The sequence below is a fragment of the Amphiprion ocellaris genome, chromosome 7 (assembly GCF_022539595.1).
Source record: "Amphiprion ocellaris isolate individual 3 ecotype Okinawa chromosome 7, ASM2253959v1, whole genome shotgun sequence".
Lineage (NCBI taxonomy): Eukaryota > Metazoa > Chordata > Actinopteri > Pomacentridae > Amphiprion > Amphiprion ocellaris.
In genome coordinates this window covers 20,772,561-20,795,912 of record NC_072772.1, presented here as the reverse complement: position 1 = coordinate 20,795,912, position 23,352 = coordinate 20,772,561, and the positions used below count along the sequence as shown (strand labels likewise).

The following is a 23,352-nucleotide window of genomic DNA, read 5'->3' as shown; positions in this document are numbered from 1 at the left end:
ACTCACCTCATGATCTCCTGAAGGTCTGAAGGTGCTGCCTGTTGGTAATCCTCCATAAGGGATGCACAGCAGAGCATCCAGGAGGAGTAAATGTGTGTTTAACAGTGTGTGTGTTCCTTTGTCTGGACGCCGGTAAGTGGTGTGGCCCTTCCTCGTGGCATTAATGAGCTCTTTGTTAACATTCAGATGTGTATGTGGGCGTGCACGAGGGTTCTTTGGGGCACATTATCTAGTGGTTGTGCGTCTCTGCAGGGAGAGCCATAACCATAGCAACCCCAAGCAATGAGTACCCTTCAAAAAGCTGGCCTCCTCTCTCTCTCTCTGTTTCATCTGCAAGGCTGTTCTACCTCTCTCACCCACCACAGACAGCTGGGAGGCAGACGGCACGACACAACAGGAGGATTTCTTAATATCTCTTCTGCTGTGTTCTTTATATCCTGCAGTCTGACAACGTGCTTCTGCTCACTTCCAGAACAGTCATTTTTGGCGCAGTGGGACATCATCTCCCATTAGAACATCTTTGTGATTTTCTAGAAAAAGGACATCTTTACAATAAGCTGTCGCCTCTGTGTCTCTGTTCGGGGAGGATTCTGCTTCTATAGACACTGAGGCCTTTCTTTCTGAAGATTATTGCTGGATAGTCAGGTTTTGTCTCCGTGCTGGGAATAAAAGGAAATGTGGATTTTCAACATATTATCAAAAGTGGATGACACATCGACAAGAAGACGGCACTTAGACGAAGAAATACAATGGCAGTAAAGATCTTCTGTGCTGTACCAAAGCCCAAGGATGTGGAAACGTACACTAGAGGAGAAGATGAGGGAAGAGATTGTTTGCAGCAGTTCCCCTGTTGTCCAGCTTGTAACCAGGACTATGACATGGCCCTGATCCTGCCATGCTCTCATACTATGTGTGCTCGCTGTGTGGCAGCTGCAGAGGGAACCAGCTCGTGTGGTCCACGACAGTCTGTGTGCTCGGTGCTGTGCCCCTGCTGCAGACATCGTGTAGAGCTGCCGTGCTGGGCCTGGTCGTCTGCCACATCCTGTCTGCCAAAACATCCCACCCTGAGGCGTGAACGTGTCAGCGGGGAGACAGGCATCGAAGGGGGGTCGCCTGAAGATCACCTTCAACATGTGCAGGTGAGACATCCTGATTGAGGAGGGAGAAATTCAAACAATCGAGTTTTTAACTCTTTTACAGTTTTTCTCTATTGATAAGACACGGTTCCTGAAAAATAGCACACATTTCCCAAAACACTGCACCCTATTTTCTTTATTAGGACACAATTCACAAAGCACTGCACACTTGTGTTAAAAGCACACTTTACTGTCAAAATCTAAACTTTGTTTTCAAAATTAAGACACGCAAAGCAAAAGTAGGACACTGCACTGCTAAATACAAAACACTCCTCTTTCAGTGTTTTCACATGAAGTATAAAAATAATAATACAGCCCTCAAAAATGACAACTTAAACACAAATGCATCCTATAAATGAATCAGAGGGGTCATTGCAGTGTCTGATTGTACATTACAAAATAAAAATAATGTTAGACAAAAAATACAGCACTGTATTGTACACAGTACAGTATGCAAATATTTACACCACGTCTGCATCAATTCTTTCAGCCTGGTCAGACCACAGGACCTCATCAACATCACTAGCTATGTTTTCTCTGGTCAGGCAACGTGGAAAGAAAGACCTAGTGTATCTGATCCATCCCTGATATGCATCAACAGAAACATCACCACATGCTAAGACCACTGATGGATAGAGATGTTCCCTAAGTATGCTGCTCATATACCTTCCACCTCCATGTAGACAAGAATTCTTCTATAGGATTCAGAAAGGGAGAATATGGTGGCAGAAAAACCACAATAACTTGAGGTTCATATTGAACCATTCCCGAATCAATAGTCCTCTATGAAACTAACATTGTCCCAGACAACAACAAAAACCGTGTATTCTTGCCAAACGCCCTGCTGCACCTGTGTTCTCGGCCCTCTAAGTCCATGTAGGAAAGTCAACAAATGCTGGGTGTTCTATGGGTCCAGAACTGCATGACGGTCAATTACTCCAAGATTATTTATTGCAGCACAGAGGGTTACGTTGCCCCACGCATCCACCTGGATGTTGACTATAGCCTGTTGTCCAATGATGTTTCTCCCTCTTCTCCTCCTCTTGACCAGGTTGAAACCAGCCTCATCCACATAGATGTATTCATGTGTATCATCAGAATCCAACTGAAAAACTCTCTGGAACAAACACACACCAAACAGAGAAAAAGTCAGTCATGTACACTTTCTGTAATTTTACCAGCACTTGTGAACCAGAATTATACATTAGATTTTTTACAGCATTCTCAGAACATTTCTGACTGCTTGTATTGTCACAGTATGGACATGTCACTGAAGAGACAAACAACATTTACATACCATGTAAAGTGGTCCAGGACCAGGTTCTGGTTCTGGTTCTGGCCATGGTCTGGGTCGTCCACGTCCACGTCCTCTTCTTCCAACATGACCTCTTGTTCCTCTGACATCCATTCTGAACAGCTAATTCTGCTTCCCAGCAGGTTTTATAGTGTGCAGTTCACTGGCAACAGTGTTTTCAGTTTTGACTTGTGTCTTAATTATGACAGCAGTGTTGGAACAGTGTCCCAGTTCTGCTTCCTAGTGTTCATTTTTTGAAAAATGTGTGTGAGTGAAAAAGAGTGTTCAAATGAGCAAAAAACATGTTCAGTCTTTTGCAAAAAGACTGCAAGACTTTTGGAAACTGTGTGCAAACCATGAATAGTGTCCAAAATTTTGACAGCAGAGTCCTGTTTTTGAGAAATGTGTGCAGTGAATGGAATTTAGTGTCTTATCAATCGAGAAAAACTGTAATATATCTATATAGTGGTTTTTTTTTTCATGCTAAAAGACACATCCTGAGTGAACTGAACAGTCAGTGCCCTGGCTGCAGTGGACTAATGACAACCTCAAAAGTACAGATTCAGACTTCCAGGGTTTCACATGCAACAAACCTAAAGAATCAGTCCTGACAACTTGCAGGATGGACCTTCCCATATAGTTTTCTTTTTCAGAATTAGTTTTTGGTTCAAACATCCATCCATCATCTGCACAGCGCTTAATCCTCATTAGGGTCATGGGGGGCTGGAGTCTATCCCAGCTGACTTAGAGTGAAGACAAGGGACACCTGGACAGGTCACCAGTCTATCACAGGACTAGTAGAGGACATATAAAGACAAACAATCACACTCACATTCACACCTACAGACAATTTAGAATCACCAACTAACCTCAGCATGTTTTTGGACTGTGGGAGGAAGCTGGAGAAAATCCACGCATGCACAAGGAGAACATGGAAACTCCATGCAGAAAGATCCCAGCAAGGCCGGGATGCAAACTGGGATTCTTCCAGCTATAAGGCGAAAATGATAACCACCGATCCACTGTGCAGCCCCTGGTTCAAACATTTACGGCTAATTTACTCTTACAACTTTCCCATTGTGTAGTGTTGTGTAGTTGTAGTGTTTAAGTGGAGCTGACGGTGAGCTGGTGTGCTCAAGCTGCAGTGAGTGGGTAGGGGTGATGAAAAAAGAGGTGATGAATTCATAGATCTGCACATTCCACAGGAATCAACGTTATAGATTTACATCTAAAATATTTCAGGGATCATTTTCATTGAAAAGTTGAAATGAGTTGTTAGTGCTTAAATCAATGGTTTAAGATTTTCTTGGCCATAATTCAGGATACAGTGGCAGCAAAAAGGGCTAGTGCACAGTAAATACAATTGGAATAGGCAAATAAAATGTAGAAATGGATATTTTTAAGTTCATGTACATCCTCACTGCTGTCCATGGACCAAATTTAACCTAGTTTCATATCAGAGATATATTAGTGACATAGAATAACGTGGACGGTTCCATATTATACTCCTCAACAAAAGAGAGAAAGAAAAAAGGATGATGGCTCCTTTTATACAGCAGTGGGTGGTTTTTTTTTCAACATTTTATTTTCTTTTTTTTAAAAAAGAAAAACAGTAACAAAGCAAACAGACTCTAAATAACTAACAAACATACAGAACATGCCAGGGGAAGTTTTAAAAAATAATAATTATTATTAGTATTATTAAATAGAGACAATACATATATAGATGAATCAAATTATTATTAAAAAAATTAAAAAATACATGAAAATGAAATTTTAAAAAAATGCCATTGCTACATCCCAGTGCTGCCGATAGGTACAGTGTGTGTGTAATATATCATGAGGGGATAGACAGCACACCAGCCAGTTCAGTTCAGTTCTTAGTTTTTATCTTCGTCAATGTGTGCAATGGAAAGGGTCTCAAATGTCCGAGAATTTTGGATTGTGTTAGTCCACGTGAGCCTGAGTGTTTCCATTTGTATGATCAACACTACCAGTTAAAAATTTGCACTAGCGGCAGCTGCATCACATTGGGAAGTCTCTGAGCTGTGGGTGTTAAATTCAAATCTGAACAATCTCTAGTCCTCCCAGACCAAATATAGCCCACCACTAGGTGGTGCACTGAGGCAGAAGTTCAGCAGATGACTAAACACAGACCTCATATGAGCCTTTTCCCACATGGAGACAAGACAACGTTAAAAACATAGGCAGCACAATGACGAGCTGCTGTACTTCATTAAAGACTCTTAGCTTCGTGTGGAACCCTCCTGAGGAGGACAGAGATGAGGAGGAACCAGCAGAATTTGGGTCAGAAGAAGAGAAAACCTACCATGATCAGGATCATGCTTCAGCTGATGAGGAGGATGAATCAACTGATGACATAGAGGGACGGATGGAAGATGGTTTATGGCCAAAAGGTGTTAATTTGTTGTGGTCTTATATCCCTCAGTGACAGATGAATCCTGTTATCAGAGAGAGGAGCCTCCTGAGACCAACAACGTGTCTCATGTTAATGGCATCAAGCCCACTTCTGAGCTTAGATTAGCAATTCATTTTTCCCAACAAGTTTGTAAGGGTGAGTTTTTTTTTTTACCTTGCTGACATGTTTCCATTACGTCCGCAGTCTTCCTCAGAACGTCATCTGACGTGTGATGACGTGTCCTTTTTATCAGGGGATCAGCTTGATATGTCAAAACAAGCAACATGTCTAAACCTTATCTTAGGTCTTATTTCTTGACTCTGTACCAAAAACCACGTGCCAATTAGCTGCTGCTAACTTCACTCTAATGTCAAGACTGACGATTACTGCAGTGAGGATTGGCATAGGCTTGCATGGTCCCCAAGAAAACAGCTGTTTTTAAAAAACAAGATGTTAATCGGACTTCTTGAAAGTGCTGGTAGGTTGATTTTGTTATTTTTAGAGAGCCAGGCTTGCAGTTTTCTACCTATTTTAGTTCAGAGACTGTATATAAAAGATGGACTTATCCACTGAGACATCTTTAGATCATGAACTCATTAGGGAAGCTGTTTACTCAGTCAATAAGTTAAGTGGGAAGTTGGATCATTTTCTCATAGACTTATATGCATTATTTGCAGCCATAAGAGTCGCCTCCTGCTGGCTATTAGAATACAGAACACAGGTTCAAAGCACTTTTGCATCGGCTTCACTTTTGAGACCGGAAGACTATGTCCATCTTTATTACACAGTCTATCTAAGCCCTTATGCTAAGCTAAGCTAATTGTCTCCCAACTGTAGCATTCTGATGGAGGAAAGAGTACAAGTGATTTTCCTGAAATATAAAAAAATTCAACCATCCATGCATTATCTATATACCGCTTAAACTTTATTAGGGTTGTGGGGGGCTGGAGTCTATCCCAGCTGACTTAAAGTGAAGGCAGGGGACACCTGGACAGGTGGACAGCTCACCTAAAACAATTCAATTAAGCCGAACCTTTTTTTGATGTCTCAGAGCATATGTGTGTGTGTGTGTGTGTGTGTGTGTGTGTGTGTGTGTGTGTGTGTGTGTGTGTGTGTGTGTGTGTGTGTGTGTGTGTGTGTGTGTGTGTGTGTGTGTGTGTGTGTGTATACACTACCATTCAAAAGTTTGGCATCACCCAGGCAATTTCATGTCTCACACTTTTATTCATGTGCTAACATGATTGCACAAGGGTTTTCTAACCATCAATTAGCCTTTCAACACCATTAGCTAACACAATGTAGCATTAGAACACAGGAGTGATGGTTGCTGGAAATGTTCCTCTGTACCCCTATGTAGATGTTTCATTAAAAACCAGCCATTTCCAGCTAGAATAGTCATTTACCACATTAGCAATGTCTAGACTGGATTTCTGATTCATTTAATGTTGTCTTCACTGAAAAAAACTGCTTTTCTTTCAAAAATAAGTGACCCCAAACTTTTGAACAACAGTATAGATATATTTATAATTGTCATTTATTTGATGCTACAGCGACTGCAAATAAGTGTTTTTGTTGCAATATTAAAATATTAATTTCCCTCTGATGTGGCTAATGTTTCTTGTATGGATTAATTATGTTTTTCTTGTATATTTCATACTGTCCTATATGTTCTACATTTAGGAGGAGAAAACAGCACAGACCAGTTTACATTGTGAGTATGGTCCTGCTCATTCCTGGAATAAAACATGTGATTCTTGCCGTTAATAAGGGAACCTTATCATCCTTCACTATTTGTCTCAGGCTCCAGAGCTGCCAGTTCCTCAATAATACCAGAGGATGGTGCTGTAGACCTGCAAGAAGAAGAAATGGAGCAGTCTGTTTTTGGTTAGACTCCTGTTTGATGCTTTTAATCCCCAAGAAATACCAGTTTGTGTTTAGAAGGAAGGCGAGTGATATATTTGAATGTAGGAATTATTAAATTATTAAATATTCTCCTCCTCCTCTGTTCAGTCCTATTGTAACTCTGGCCTATTTCAGGACTGCATTTTGCTTTGGACCCTTCAACTGCCCCTCCATCCCTCCATCTTTCCAACTCCTCCCTCACGGTCACCTACCACAGACAGAGTCCCCCAGCCCCTCCTCCAGAAAACAAGATCAGGAAATCGACGATGAGCCCTGACCCCAGGGCCCTCTTTCATGTATGCGCTGATGTTGTGATTGCACGGGGACAATACTACTGGGAAGTGGACGTCTCTAACAGCTCCGTCTACAGGATTGGTAAGAGCTCTTTGGAGTTTGTTTTGATTGGTTCCATGCCAGTTTGCTTATTGCTTCCAGAAACCCTCACCATTAGTCAGCAGGACTGTGCTTGTTCAGGCCCGCACACACATGAACACGCAAACACACACACACACACATGCACACTTCATCAGAAAACTTCATAGCTCATAGTGCCACCAAGTGGTTAGACCATTGACACACCATTGATCACTGGTTTGGCAACATGAGGACATTCGATTAATAGAGAAGAAACCCAGTCTAATCATGTTGGAGAAATGTCTCACTGCTTTCTGTCTCGTTAAATAACCCCACACTCACTCCGGGATGTTGTGATCAGGCTCTGTGGGGGCCATACCATGTGTTGTTCTTGCTGCTTTGTGTTTGGGCTTACTGTCACACTGCAGAGTGAATTTTGGACAGATCAGATGCCTCCCTGATAGTATTATGTCATCAAAAGTATTAAACTTCTAAAATGCCTAAAAAATGTTTCAGTAACTGAAATATTGATGCCGTACTTATCCACATCACATTACATCTACGATAAGCTCTAAAATGTATTGGTATTTTGTCAAACTTTACTAAGCAGTGCAGGTTGAGCAGCTCTCATCATAAAACACAGTCCTGTTCACAGTCAGCATATATTGTCTGAGACTGCAATATTATAGCCCAATTCTGCGTCTGAATTATCTGATTCATCTTGTGGCACATATAATCCTTATCTTCAGCTGCTTCAGACATTTCCTGTGTTCAAAGCTACTGTCATCAGAACCCTCTGATATCAAAGGTGCCCTCAACTTTCTAACATCAGATCAACAGTAGACCAAGGCTCACAGCTCCATGCTCAAGGCTTTACTCACACAACTTTTTAGGTGTTTTCAGCTAAATGCTAATGTCTCATTGCTAACATGCTTACAGTAATACTTCCAGCATTTGACAGCTATCATGTTTACTAGCCTAGTTGTATGTCTGCAGCACAGAATTTACTAATCAGCACTAATCACAAGCTAGAGGGAGGAAACAGACAGACACATCATTAGTTTTACTTCGACAAGGAATGTGGGGCAGTTATGTGATGATCAGTGTTGGTTTGTCTGTCTGTCTGTTTGTCTGTTTGCAACATTACTCAAAAGCGGAATAACGGATTTGGACGAAATTTTCTTAGAAGGTCAGAAAAGACTCAAGGACCAAGTGATTAGATTTTGGCATTGATGTGGCTTATAGTCCTGATCCACGGATTTGTTAAAGATTTCTGTATCATTGCCAGATAGCGGCATGGTGTCACTGTAACTATGACAACAAGTAAACACTACATCGGCTGCCTGCTGATGATCACATGATTGCGATCCTACTACAAATCTGCCACTGCGGACTTATCGGGACTTCGGAAATCATACAAGGAAGAATGGATTCATTTGCTTTTTCATCTCCCTCAGGTGTGATCTCATTGAACGGCTCTACTGGCTGGTGGCTTCAGAGGCAGGGCTCGTCTTTCTGTGCCGTGTACGATGGGAGCTGTGAGCCAGTTTGCACTGTCCCACCTCAGATCAAAACCTTCGGGGTCTTCCTCAACATCGGAGGGGGAACCCTGAGCTTCCACAACCCTCTGACCCAGGAGCATCTCACCACACTGCCCACCAGCTTCAGCCCTGGTGGAGTGCTCCCAACCCTGGGCCTGGGTCAGGGCAGGCTGAGGCTGCGTTGCGGCCTTCCCCCTCCTCCTCATGTGTTTCTCAGTAAGGACTCGGCTTACAGGGGGCCTTGTAGGGCCGATGGTAGTCGGTGGCGCAGGGAGGTTCCCTTTCAGTCTGTCAGGAAAGTGATACAGAAGTTTGAGGAGCTGGCTTTGTCAGACTCAGACTCGGGCCTGGTGTCCAGTTTTGGATCGTCCTGCTCCACCTTGGCTTCCCTTCCAGATGTGGCAATTCCTGGGAGTTTTCCCTCTGACCAAGCAGGACAGGAAACTGAAGCTGAATGAGAAGAACTTCTAAAACTTTCTCTTCAATGGAAGCAACAAAAAGACCCCGGTTCCCCTACAAAGTTTGATCTATGGCTGTCATTTGAAAGGCAAATTTTTTTTATCTGGAGGGACTTTTAGCTGCCTCTTTCTACTCTCTGTGTGACCCCGGACCGGCAATTGACTCTCTCCCCAGGACACAGGCCTTTCTCTCAGCTAAACAACCCCCACTGGTTTGGGCTTGGGGCAGAAAGAGTCCTCTGTAATGTGAAGTGTGAGGAAAGGGTGGGCTTGTAGCAGCGGGACTTCTTGATTTGTCTCAGTGTGACGGTTGTCAGACAGTGGGGGTCCTGGACCAGCAGTGTGCACGTTTCAGTGTATGTGAGAAGCAGCACTACACTGAGCGTTAGCTCGGTCGCTCCTCCATTTCGGTGTGTGTGTGAGCAAGAGGGAATAACGTACAAGCAGCAGGAGGTGAGATGATGAGGTGCGAGTACAGTGACACCAGTGGTGTTGACACAGATCGGCAAGGACAGGTGGTAGCATCCGTTTATCCCGCGGTCCGTCCTCGATAGGACAGTAGGGTTGCCCTTTGCTGACCCTTTGAAAACCACAGGACTCCCCAAGACTTCAAAGGGGGTGACAGAGAGCAGGAGAACAGAGAGCGAGAAAGAGAAAACAGCATGCATGAATTAAAGACAGCAGGTGATGAACTGGAAAAAGGAATGAGCTAAGAGATTCCCAACAGCTTTAATACCAAGAAGCCCTAATGGATGTGCTAGCTCAGGCCACCCCATGTGAGAACTTGTTTTAAAGAAGAACTGGGATAGCACATGTAGTAGCATAGCACAGAAACTTTAGGAACTTTACAAAGAAAGCCTCAATGGACCTCAGTCCCGTTTTAATGTATGTGATGTCTGTCAAATGACTGAATCAACAAGTGAACACGTGCATCTGTGTTGGTTATTGATGGAATCAAAGTTGGGAAATGTCACCAATTTCAGCCTCTTTTCTCAACATACTGTTAGAAGTTTTTTATTTTTTTTACTTTTTCATGGTCACTTTTTTTTAGGTTCTTGACTAACAGGAGAGCACAACACAAAGTTGCACAGCCATGTCACTCTGACCCCAGCACCCAGGATAGATTACTGCATTTTAAAGTACAACCAAATAAAATTCCACTAAAGCTACATGACATTTGCACCATTAAGCTGCAGTATACTGGTTTTAAACTCTGTATATCTCCGCACTCGTCTTGCGTTCCTTGGAAGCTTTGGGTTGTGCACGTCTCTCAGAATTAGAGATGCAGTTCAGTGCATGGCTGTTTAGACCCGAAAGTGAGGACAGCTGCAGATTTGGATCGCCACAACGGCCCAGAGTTTTTGAAAGAAAAAAACTCACACAGTCTGTCTGGCTGAGAAGCCAACCACATCTCCAATTTCAGCATTTACAATATCGTAACCTCAAGTTTCACCATGGCTTCTGTTTACATTGTGCTAAAGTTTAGAAGGAAGCAGTTCTGTGTTCAGTGTGGATGTATTGCGACAGATGGATACAGCTCCACTGCAGCCTTGCCGTTAAGTTTTCCTACTGGTCACTCACAAAACTGCTACATACAAACAAAAATATTTTTCCCACAGATGGCATTTACAAAAGACGTTTGTAAAACCACCGGCTGCTGCAACGGCAGGGTTTTATTTATTCTATTATGGAAATACATGGATGCTTTATATTTGTAGAGCCTCCTCAGAGCCTAGAAGAATGTGTTTCATTATGTGGTGTCATCAGTGTTGTCAGTGTTTAGTGGGAACCAGCAGGGACCACGTGTGCAGTGGATCACACAATGCAAATGCAGAAGTTTGAAAACTTTTCTGTGTACTGGGCCTGAGAAGCAGATTTCATTCAAGTGAAGTGGAGCCATATTCAGGGTGTCCCTAAAGTCTGGACACAGGAAATCTCATTAACTATACATTTTTTTGCCTCCACAGATCAAATATGGCTTTGTTGAAAGAAGAAAGAGTTGAACTGGTACTTCTCAGTGGATGTGACTTTAGGGACACCCTGTAGATTCATCTTTAAAAGGGACCAATTCAGCTCAATCCCAAATCGACATTCATATTCTAGAGTAGACCTTCATCTGGCAAATATGATTTGCTGAAATTGAAACTGATCACCATTTGATAATGACCGTACTGAAACGTTGCAACGTTGAAGGTATAGTATAGTATAGTATAGTATAGTATAGTATAGTATAGTATAGTATAGTATAGTATAGTATAGTATAGTATAGTAGTACAAATTGCAAGTTAGACAGTGTGCAGGAGCCCCCTTTTATGAACATTGTATAGAAAAAATAAAATGCTGGATGTTCATATTATTTTTTTTTTAAAAAGGAATGTTTTAATAAATACATGGTTTTCGGCCCACGGTGATTGTGCTTTTCAATCCTCTGGAAACACACACAGTACACAAACAAAGGGAACAAATCTGTTGCTGTCACAGCCACCGTCTACTTCAACGCATTGGTGTAAATCATGTATATCAGCAGCCTTAAGGTGAATTTGTCTCTAACAGGTAACAAGAGAAGTAAAGAAATTTTAGAAACTCAAAGATACAATTCATGTTCATATAAAAATGATTTTGAAAATCCCAAACTTAAAACACTATTTGTGTTAATTTACCTTTCATTTGACAATAACAGCCAAATATTTTTTCTATCTTGTTGTTTCCTGTCTCAATGGTATATTTTTCTCTTTTGGTCGCGGATGTATTTGCAGATAATGTTCTTCTATTGGAACTGAACCATGTTAATGTTTTGAGCAGGGGGTGGATGGAGGGGCCTTGAGAGGCTCTAGTAATATTTAAATAAAGTCTCTCAAATAGATTTTTTATCCTGTTAATAAAAGTAAATCCATCCATTATCTATACACCGCTTAATCCTCGTTAGGGTCATGGGGGGCTGGAGTCCAGCTGACTTAGGGTGAAGGCAGGAGACACCCTGGACAGGTCACCAGTCTATCATAGGGCTGTGGGAGGAAGCCAGAGTACCCAGAGAAAACCCACACATGCACAGGTAGAACATGCAAACTCCATGCAGAAAGATCCCGGGAAAGCCGGGACGCGATCTGGGGATCTTCTAGCTGCAAGGTCAAAGTTCTAACCACCAAGCCACTGTGCAGCCCTAAAAAGTAAATGCATGTTTAAAATTGCAGATTAAAACTAAAATTCAAACTTAACTTAAAGTTCAGGGGTTTAGTCTTGGTTTCACTCCTCATGCTTCTATAAGAACAAACATTATAGGTCTTGGTGCACTTTTTCTGTCATGTAGGTGCCATTTTATTGGTCGCTGGTTAAATAAAAATTGTTAGCTTTAATCCTTCTGGTAGTTTAGCCTTTCTCTGCAGTAAGACCTTCCCTTCTGTCTCCTCCTCATTGGCTCTTAGCTCCAGACTCTCCAAGATTTGCATGTTGGGCACAGATTCATTTTGTGTGATTCTGGCATAGTGAAAGCATAAACTTTTCCTTATTTTCTCCTCAATCTTCATGGCTCCAAGCCCCATTTTAAGAACCACTGGTGCCGAGGAGTATTTATGCTCGGCCTGGCTGATGTTCACATTCATTCTGCCTGTGACCACTGGACATATGATTAAGAAATGCGGAGCCCACTGAACAATTCCGTCCTGTCCCATCCTCCTCTCCTCCCCTGTCTGTTTCTCAGTGACTGTTGGCCTCTTTGGAAAGAACAATCTCAAAGTATTTTGTCAGACCACCCAAACTGTAAATCTTATTGTCAGAAGAGGGGGGGAAATGCTTGCAATTAAAACAAGCATCAGTCAGAAGGAGCTGTTCGGGGGCACTTGTGAGGAGGAGGAGGAGGAGGAGGAGGAGCAGTGGAGTTTGGGCCAACTTTCCATTGAGCATCATTCATTTTCATGCATGCACGAAATGAGTGAAGAAGCGGGTCAGACTCGGTAATAAGCGATGAGTCAAGGAGCAGCTTGTTAGACTGTCGCCTCTCAGACCACTCATCAGGATGACTGTGTGTTGATGTTTAACGGTGGAGGTATTTACCGCGCGGGTTCAGAATGCGTGTGCCGTGACCGCCCCTGGCGCAGCTCCGCTTTCTGTCTCCCTCTCTTCCCTGCACATCCACCGGCCTTTACAAATAAAGTGTGTGGAAGCAATTTGACTCTTGTAAACAGAAATGAGAGCGGGGTGATGCAGATTTCAAAGTGCCGACAGGAGAGAGAGGGAGGGAGGGGGAGGCTGCCAGGAAGGATGGATAAGGCGCTGCGCCATGTGTGCGTATTTGGCAGCTCCGTTGATGCTGGCGTTCTGAGCTGATGAACTGAGTGAAAAGATGCTTTGGTGGAGCATTAGCACGCAGATTCACACCAGTGCTGCACTTAAGTACAGTTTTGCGATTGCTTCTTGCCTCTACTGCTGCATTGTTATTCTCCTGTTCAGTCATTCTGCTCTTTTATGGCCTTGTTGTATTTTAGTCATTTCTCCTCCTGTGTATTGTCTATTGTTTCTTTTATGTCTTAATGCCTGTTTTGTCTCATGTAAAGCCCCTTGAATTGCCTCGCTGTTGAAAGGTTCACCAAATAATCCTGCCCTGCCCCTAAACTCTGCCACATTTCAGAAGCACATACTGTGGGTTATTTATTAGAGCTTTACATCTCTTTGATTACTTAACTCATTCAGATGTTATACACACTACCGTTAAAAAGTTTGGGGTCACTTCGAAATGTCCTTATTTCTGAAAGAAAAGCAGTTTTTTTCAATGAAGATAGCATTAAATGAATCAGAAATACAGTCTAGACATTGTTAATGTGGTAAATGACTATTCTAGCTGGAAACAGCTGATTTTTAATGGAATATCTCCATAGAGGTACAGAGGAACATTTCCAGCAACCATCACTCCTGTGTTCTAATGCTACATTGTGTTAGCTAATGGTGTTGAAAGGCTCATTGATGATTAGAGAACCGTTGTGCAGTTATGTTAGCATATGAATAAAAGTGTGAGTTTTCAAGGAAAACATGAAATAGTCTGAGTGACCCCAAACTTTTGAACAGTTGTGTAAAGTAATGGTGGAATACAACCAGTAACTTTAAAAATAATGTTGGCGCAACCGTTTGCATCAGTCATTTTGAGTTATAACAACTTCTGATGAAATTATGTTGAACCAACAAACTATATTGAGGTAAGGAAATTAACTTTTCAGTTTTCAGTTGCCACTTACTTAACCATCGCCACCATGAACACAGATTTTAAAATTTATTATTCAATAAAAACTAGTATTTCTACGTTATTTAAAATGAAAAATAAGAAAACTGACTCAACTTAAAGAAGAAATTAGGTAACAATTTGCATTGATCTTTTTAAGTAATTCCAACTGAGCCAACTTCTGAGTAAAACCTAAAAGACTTTTATAGTTCAACTATCTCAGTTATTTCAGTACAGCCAACATAATTTCCTTTCTACCTCAAGTTGAACCAACTTAATTTTAATGAAAATGTTTTGATGATATTAAGTGATCAAATTATCTCATTTCAGCTAGTCGAACCTAATATTTTACTTCCATTCTACTTAGAAATGCACATGCAAATTGCTTCCTCAATTTTATTTTGCTGACGTAACTTATGTATCAATAAAGTTCTTGTATTGTATTGTATTATTTCACTTCAGTCAGAATAACTTACACGAAGCAATTCAAGTTTCATGACATTTTATTGTAAAGAACAAACACAAAAGCCTTCAAGACTACAGTTGCTGTATCTTTAAACTTGTGTACACTTTAAAAAATGCTGTCAGCATTACATCTACTCTATAGTTTAACTTGTGTATACATATTGCTACTCTGCCAAGCAAAGCAGTGGACTTATGTGACCATCGGCATACGTTTGTCTGTCTGTGAATCTGTCTGTCTGTTAACAACATTACTCAAAAACGGACTAACAGATTTGGATGGAATTTTCAGGGAAGGTCAGAAATGACACAAGGACCAAGTGATTAGATTTTGACAGTGATGCGGCTTATAGTCTGGATCCACAGATTTGTTAAAGATTTCTGTATCATTGCGAGATAGCAGCATGGCGTCACTGTAACTATGACAACAAGTGAACACTACGTCAGCTGCCTGCTGATGATCACATGATTGTGATTCTACTACAAATCCACCACTGCGGACTTATCGGGACTTATCCATCGGAAATGATTCAAGGAACAACTGATTAAATCATGGGGGTGTTTCTGAGTCCCATCAATTCCCTCATATTCCCTGCATATTTAGGTCACGTGATTCATTATCTGTACATAACGTACACATGCAGAACACACGCCTGTGCTCAGCACAAGTTCATTTTCTATCACAGGTTTCATCCATCAGAGTACTTCGCTCTCTGAGTGCTTTTCTTGTACAACATCTGCAACATCTCTATCTCCAACATCTCCTGTTCACATTTTTAATACAGCAATTTATTTTTGTGAGACAATAGCTTTGGACTGACTTTCAGATCATCCAGCTCCATAAAATTTTTTGAAACACCTCAAAAGTGTTCCTCGGTTCTTTTGGGTAGGGGAGGTTGAGTGCATCTATCAACCCCATCAGCATGGAACAGGCTTTGGGTACATCCTGGTCTTTCAGGTCTTCCAGGACTTCCATTCCCTCAATCAGATCCTTGTGCTGGCTCGATCAGACTTTGTGACACCTCTGATTACAACGATCTTCATCATTTCATTGGCATTATCCCCTACATCCTGGCATTAGTAGATCAGAATCGATGTCAGAGCTTTAAGTTATCATATTTAAAAAGAGGGTAACACTGGGTACATTGTGTCTGAAAGTCAGGGTTAACCAGTGCTGTAGTCTGGCAAATTTCAGAAGTTATTGTGAAGTAGGTAGTGGAGGAGACTTCAAAAATCCTCACTTCATTGTGAAGAAATGTTTATATGGAAGGCCAATTTCATGAAGCTATCTCAACTTATGTGTAGTTTTAAATCAGCATCAAGTTGCTCACAAAAATGGATGCAATTACGAACGTTACTATATCAACAGAATCCTTCATAATAATGTTTGTAGCCTAAAAGGTTTGACTAAAACAGCAAAATACAATTTCAATCTTTCATGTGTTTAATGACGTGGTGAATAGGTCCCTTAAATTACTTTCCATATAGTACACGAGTGTACATTTACTGAAGTCCAATTTGGATGTATTTCTCTTTGACACTTTTTAAAATTTCTTTTATGCATTTTAGACAGAAATATTGCATGTTGTACTCTGCTACATACATTGTATTTATCAGTTACAGTTTGGACATTTCAAGAACTTTTGAGTTGTTTATAAAATGGTATGCACTGCTGTGGTGAAACTGCCTACAGTATACCCAAAATTATCTCCTTCATGACCAATGGTGTTATGCCAAGTACCCAAAAATAATAAAATGGAACGCTTTTTTAACCAAATTTTACTTTAAAGCTCATACTGGCCGTCTTTTTTTTCTTCTTTTTTTGAAATCAAACAATTGCTTAAGCTAGTCTTCCACCACTGTAGATGCATAGACAAAATATGATGTATTGAGGTATTACACAGTGTTTAAAACAACTAAATGAGCTTTTGGTAAACCAGGGTAAGAATCTGCATTACTTGGTTTGAAACTAAATTCAAGGTGAGGAAACTTAATGAAATTGATTTGATAACCTATTTTTTCTTCACCTTAAGTTCAGGATTTCACGTTGCCTTCTTCATCTAACCAGGACAATATTTAGACTAGTAATTTAAAAAAAAAAAGCTATTTCCTTTAACTGAGTGTAGTTTGTTGGTTGAACATAATTCCATTTAAAGATGTCCTAATTCAAAACAATTTCAATCATGATTTCTTTGAATCTGGGGAAAGATGTCCCCTGTCCAGATTTTATTTTTCGCTTTACAATTACCAAGTTTTTGTATGTCAACATTTAATCACATTTGTTCCATGTACACATGTTGTATCTATTTCCTTATGAAAATAGACAACTAATAGACCCCAGTTACCCCATTACTACCAAATACAGCATGAATGTGATGATTAATGCTACATTTATAATCAAACGCAATATGTTGCATTATTATAACACTAATATGGGGATATTTTATGACATAATAATTTGTTCAAATTGTGTTTGTAATGCTTGTGTAGTGTATTGTTACCTAAAGTTTTCAAGTATGATTTTGGGTCATTCCAGAATTGGAGGACATTTGGACTTCAACATTTTTGAAGAATTCACCTTCTCTTTTTCAATTTTCTGCTCCATATTCATCAATAATAGATCATAGACTATCAAAGGCTTGATTGGCTCAGCTTACACATCAGTGGTAGCATTTTAACTCCATGTTTTATTTGGTGTTTGCTAACCCTACTCTAATCAAACAACTCAGACAAGACTGAGATGATTGTGATGGGCTCGGAAAGACTAGATCATCTGAACAATAACGCTGTCTGGACCTTAGATGATGGCATCATTCAGTGCAAGGACACTGTTAAAAACCTTGGCCTGATCTTTGATCAGTCTCTTACATTTGTCTCCCACATATGAGAGATGACAAAAATAGTTTTCTCCCACCCTAGGAGGATTGCTAAGATTCACTCTTTCTTGTCTTTTAAGGATGCTGAGGTTCTTATCCCTTCATTTGTGATTTCTAGATTGGATTATTGTAATGCTCTCCTGTCTGGCTTGCCTAAGAGGAGCTTTCATAGTTTACAGATGGTTCAGAATGCAGCAGCCTGCATTCTGATGGGAACAAAGAAATATGACCACATCTCACCAGTGTTAGTCTCACTCCATTGGCTCCCAGTTCATGTGAGAGCTGATTTTAAGATACTTCTTTTAACATATAAAGCTGTAAATGGCACTGGGCCAACATGTTTAAAGGAGCTGGTAGTCCCATGTGAACCAGCAAGGTCCTTGTGCTTCCAGAGGACAGGTCTGCTGACTGTTAAAAAGAAGACAGTCTTTTTATTTCCATGCACCATCTTTATGGAATGCTCTTCCGTCTGACATTAGGCAAGCTTCCTCAGTAGAGGTGTTCAAAGCAAAGCTAAAGACCCACTTGTTCCCTGCTGTATATGAATCATAACTTGTCTTTACCAGTTTTATCGTTGTTACTATTGTTCTTGTGTCTTTTCAGCCATTGTTTTTTTATTGTAATTTATCTGTTGCTTGTCCTCAAGCTTTTTGACTTGAAAGTGCTATATAAATGAAGTTATTATTATTATTATTAATCATAATAACAGGGTTGCTAATCCATGCTGATGTTAGCTTTTTCTCAAGAGTAGAATCTAGATATTTAGCTAACTGTTACTGCTGAGCAAGAGGACAAACTTACTGATGGAAAAAGTCAAGAAAAAAGTAAGAAGAATTAGTCTGATCCTGATAATATGCATAACAGGGTTGCCTGAGGTAGAGTGAGACATTTAGTCAAGGCTGACAATATTATGAAAATATGAAAAATAGAAGAGAGGACATAGCTTTGCTCTAACTATTCTTTTAGAAAACTGTTTGATGATGTTAATTCCAGCGTTTCATGTGATTCACTGTTTTCTTCTTCTTCTACCAGCTAAAAATGTTATGCTGACAGGGTTGTTGTGGGACACACGTTCCATGCATAATAATGATTATTTTAAATATTATGTTGATTAAAAAATGTTCCCACAATTACGAGAGACATCAATGAAAATGATTCCAAAAAATGAGATTTAAATTTCATTTTAACTGATTTATTTGAGATTAAGTTCGGTCATCAGGGGGGTGGGACAAGAGAAAAATGGCAATTTAGGGGGAACTCTACTTCAAAAATATTTTTCAAACATTCTTTTTTCCTATTCTCCTCTTTTTTTGTTGTTTGTTTTTAGATTTGGTCTCAAGACAAATAAATTTACACAACTAGTGCACGTTTGAGCATTATCATTATTTGAAATTTGTTAGGTAGGATGTAAAGTGTCTTCCAGTCCTGGAATGACCCTTATAAGGGTCATTACAGTACTATAGTACTGTAATTCTGTGATCGCTGGTTTCTCCATCTCTTGCCACACACGTTAGCAGGAAGCTATTGACTGCTTGTAAATGAGGCCTCGGTGTTGGGACATTTCCCTCTAACTGTAGCTCTTCTCCCCGAGGTGTCAAGACAAACTCTGGGCCCCACACACAGCCAGTCCGGTACATTTGGACATCTCCTTTACGCGCTAATTGCCTCCAGTAATAGTCGCCGCGCACTGCGCCCTCACAGCTCGGAGGAGATGGTGAGAAGAAAAGTTTCGACTGTGTCTGCAAATTGATTCCGTTTGTATGAATAAACATCAACTCTGCAAGACTTCTGCCATTTGCATATTGACTGAGGAAAGGCCCATTCGCCCCTTTTTTCCCGCTGCCGGCAGCAGCAGAGCAAAATTAGCTTCACAACTGAGCGCGCCGCCTCTTATTACCATCATTATCAGCATCAGCATAACAGTGGCCTCCTGTTTTGTTGCTCTCTCGTTTGCCATTTAGGGCCAACTGGCTGGTTTCTTTACGACTCGCTCTGAGGAATAAACTGCATCCTGATATGTAATAATCCCGTGAAGGATGAGGACTGCTGCTCCTGAGGTGGAAAACAGAAGCTCAGTGTTGTTCTGATTGTTATTTCCGGAGTTATGATGCATTTCCAACATCTCTAAAAGAGTTGCCTCCTCTTAGATGTCTGCCCTTGATAGAATAACCTCACCCAGAATGCGCTCATAACGCGGGGACCTAAAGGGAAATGCGCAATTACAACTAGTTTGTTTATCTAAGCGTGAGTCAGAAATAATGGGCTCTTTAAGATGCATTTCTGGAGAATTAATACGGGAAGGAAAGGTCACATACAGTAAACACTATTTGTTCTGTGAGCCTCTTTGTGCCGAATAATCTCCTATGTACACTCAGAAAAATAAAGGTGCACTAGTAGATCTATTTATAGCTCCACAAAGAAACGCTTCAACTGTTCTTTAAAGGATCCCCAAAGGTGTCTCACACAACCAGAACTTCTGGGTTCCTTCTATTGTCATATTTTGGATCTGGACTGTTGGTCAGACGGAACAACGTAATATAAAATGCCAACTTCAGATTTGGGAAACAGTAAAGGACTTTTTTTCTGATGCTGAATAGACCAATAGATTATTGATGGAGGAACCATCCACTGAATAAAGAGGTTCTTTAACCCTTAGATGCTCCAGTGACTGGACCTTACACTCTTCCATCAGTGGGTCAAAAATGACCCACATTAGAATCAATGTGTTTTTATACCATTTTAGTCATTTTGATTAAGAATAATCATTTGTATTATTGTTTGTATTATATTTTTGTCAACACAATGACGATTTCATGTTTGAAATATGTTTATTTTTTAAATTTATAACAGATTTTGAACATTTTGATCATTGAAAAAGAAGAATATTACACAGAACAGCAATAGAAGAATGTCAGCATCCATGTTGTTGACATGTTTCCACTCTTTTCCTCCAGCTGTTGCTGCTCAGTCCCTCCAATTTTGTACATCAGCTCTTGTATAATATTATCAGTGATAAAGAGCTTGGGGTAGTAATGCAAATATTACAATCTCTTCAAAAGTATAAAAGGGAATTTAAAAATGTAAATGGAATGATATCAAAAACATGCTTTTTGAGGAATAGCTGGAATATGAAATGATACAAACTTTTCATTACAAAGATATTGCAAGAAAACGACCTCACAGGGTCATTTTTTACCCATTTATGCATCTAAGGGTGGCACTTTGAAGAATCAGAGCCTACTGTAGAACCCTTTAAGGACTATTATTTTTCTGAGAATATTTACAGCATTCTTTACAGTAATTTACTGTCTTGTGAGTTCAGGAAAAGAAATGCATGATCATCTATTTTTCCACCAAATAACATGGCTATTTTGGTCTCCTCGGGAAACCAACGGGTGAAACATATTCTGCTTGTTAGTGCAGCGAGTTTGCATGTGATGAGGAACAGGTGGTGTGTGTGTGTGACTGAAGGAGAGGCACATCTGCCAGGCTATCCATAGCTCACTCACTGGCGGAATATTCACACCTCCCCGGGCCGATCAGCAAACAGGATGCGGTCCTGTGAGTGCGCGCTGCGCAGTCAGACAGGCAGAATGTTTAGGGGTGGTGGGTGGAGGCAAGGGGGGAGGGAGGGAGGGAGGGAGGAGAGGGGTGATACAGTTAAACAACCCGCATTTATGACCTGCAGACCGCGGCGTCTGACATAAAAAGGGGCAAATATACAGCGGCGCGGTGAGGTATCCATGTGCGTATCCATTCAGCTGCGCCATTATACCATTATGCGTGATTTACAGCCGATAGTTCCCCCCTTTCCCTCACACACACACACACGCACGCACGCACGCACGCACGCACGCACGCTTTCCCCTGCAGACATGCCCCCCCAGCAACTTTCGATAATGTGCTTTTAATGATGTCACTGTGGACATGTGTTGCTGCGTGTTTCCTCCGTGCCAGCAGTGTTTCATGTCAGCTTTTTGCGCTCTCCTCGGAGAGATTCCCGGACCGTGGAGTGGGAACAGTAAAAGAACAGAGGATGGTAGCGTCCTGTCTGCTTCTCATTCTGATCGGAATCGTAACAAGCTCGTAAGACTGCAAGCATCCACATTCGCATCCACGGTTAATCGACTTTTACTGCGCTGTGATGTTTGGTGGAAGCACAGATGACTTCATTGTCCCTCGTATCTGCCCAACTCCTCTCAGCCCCTCTCTTTCAACACGAACCTCTGTGAGGTTTATAGTTTATGGATCAATCCAAGAAAGCATTGTTTTTTTTTTTTAGAAGGAAAATCATCACTCACTTATAGAAGATTCTGACCATGAAACAACCCTATAAATTGAAACTCTATACAGCTGAGTGCAGTCCAGGGATCAGTAGATTTATCTACACGTTCAATCATTGCAAATGATCTCACTGCCATCAGAAGATTATGAGCTATCAATATAAACATGTCCAGCATGCGAATCGCGTGTTTATTTCCAAAAGATAAAGTGTGCATGAATAGTGTGGCTGAATTCCAAACATTCTGCGGTTTTTGGAACTTACAAATCCGAACTTCATTAGGAAATCTGGCGATTGAACAGTGCCTAGTACATCTCATTAAAACAGCGCTCTAATGAAGTGGTCACAGACTTTCTAAAAACAGTAAGGAGCACTTGGGAATTCGGCACTGAGTTTAGCGCACAGCCAGCTTTAACCGAAGTAAATGCAATATGCTTGGAGCTATGGGTGCCGATTGAAAAGTGCTTGACATGCATGAGAGATTTTGCGTTATGTTTTATTTTTGATAAACTGTTGGGACGAAAAAAAAAAAAAACTCCCCAGAGACTCAGTTTACGCGCCGGAGTCGCCTCCAATACACAACAAACCACCGCCGTCAACATCCCATTGCGACTGCACTGGGTTTTGTTAGCGCCAATAGACAATTTAGCATCCAGTCTGCTTAATGAATCACCGTGTGCAGCGCAAGAAAAGCGTCGCTTATCACCCCATGATGAAGAGCAAACAGGCCATCATCGACTCCCATTGGAGTGGAAGAGGAGGGGTCGAGGCGGTGCTGCTGCTGCTGGTTTCGTGGGGAGGTGGAGGGGGGGACGCGTTAATCCTCACACCCTGATGGAAGTGGCTCCCAATGGCTCCATAATGTGACACATGAATAAAAATGACACCTTGCGCTCACACCTTTACCTGCGCTTTGGGCACAAAACCAATTAGATTTGGCACTGTTTTACGCGACGACTTTGTGTAAAGGCACCAAGATTTGGAGGTTCTTGCTGGTGACCAGTGGTCTGTTTGTGAATGGAGAAGAGGAGTTTGAATAAAATACAAAGTGTCTGGAGTGGTTCTCAAAGTGGGATTTGGAGACTTTAATGGAAATAAACGGTTAAAAAAAAGGAGCAATACTGCAACAAAACACAGAATACAGTAAGCTTGGCAACTTTGTCATAACCATTGCAATTTATTATTACTCTCCAAAATCCACAATCAATCACTCCTTTATTCCAAACATCTCAGGGACATAATAAGGCTGACCCTTCCTGAACTCTGGGATATAAATCACCCACCAGCAGCACTACAGTAATGTAAACTCACACCAAGGAGGTTTGTTCTGGACCCCCAAGAGACCGCTGTGAGGAACAGTCTGTTACTCCATCACTGCTATTTTTTGCTTGTTTGATGGGAACATTTCCCAGATCTAAA

At 41.1% G+C, this 23,352-nt stretch overlaps 1 protein-coding gene across 1 annotated transcript; it reads left to right on the top strand.

Moving 5' to 3' along the window:
- Positions 1–377: 377 nt before the first annotated feature.
- Positions 378–12,004, top strand: LOC118470186 (uncharacterized). Its single transcript, XM_035947501.2, has 5 exons — positions 378–1,139; positions 6,530–6,560; positions 6,650–6,733; positions 6,887–7,126; positions 8,563–12,004. Exons 1-5 carry the CDS (start codon positions 750–752, stop codon positions 9,102–9,104), a joined length of 1,287 nt encoding a protein of 428 aa, XP_035803394.2. The 5' UTR covers positions 378–749; the 3' UTR covers positions 9,105–12,004.
- Positions 12,005–23,352: the final 11,348 nt, after the last annotated feature.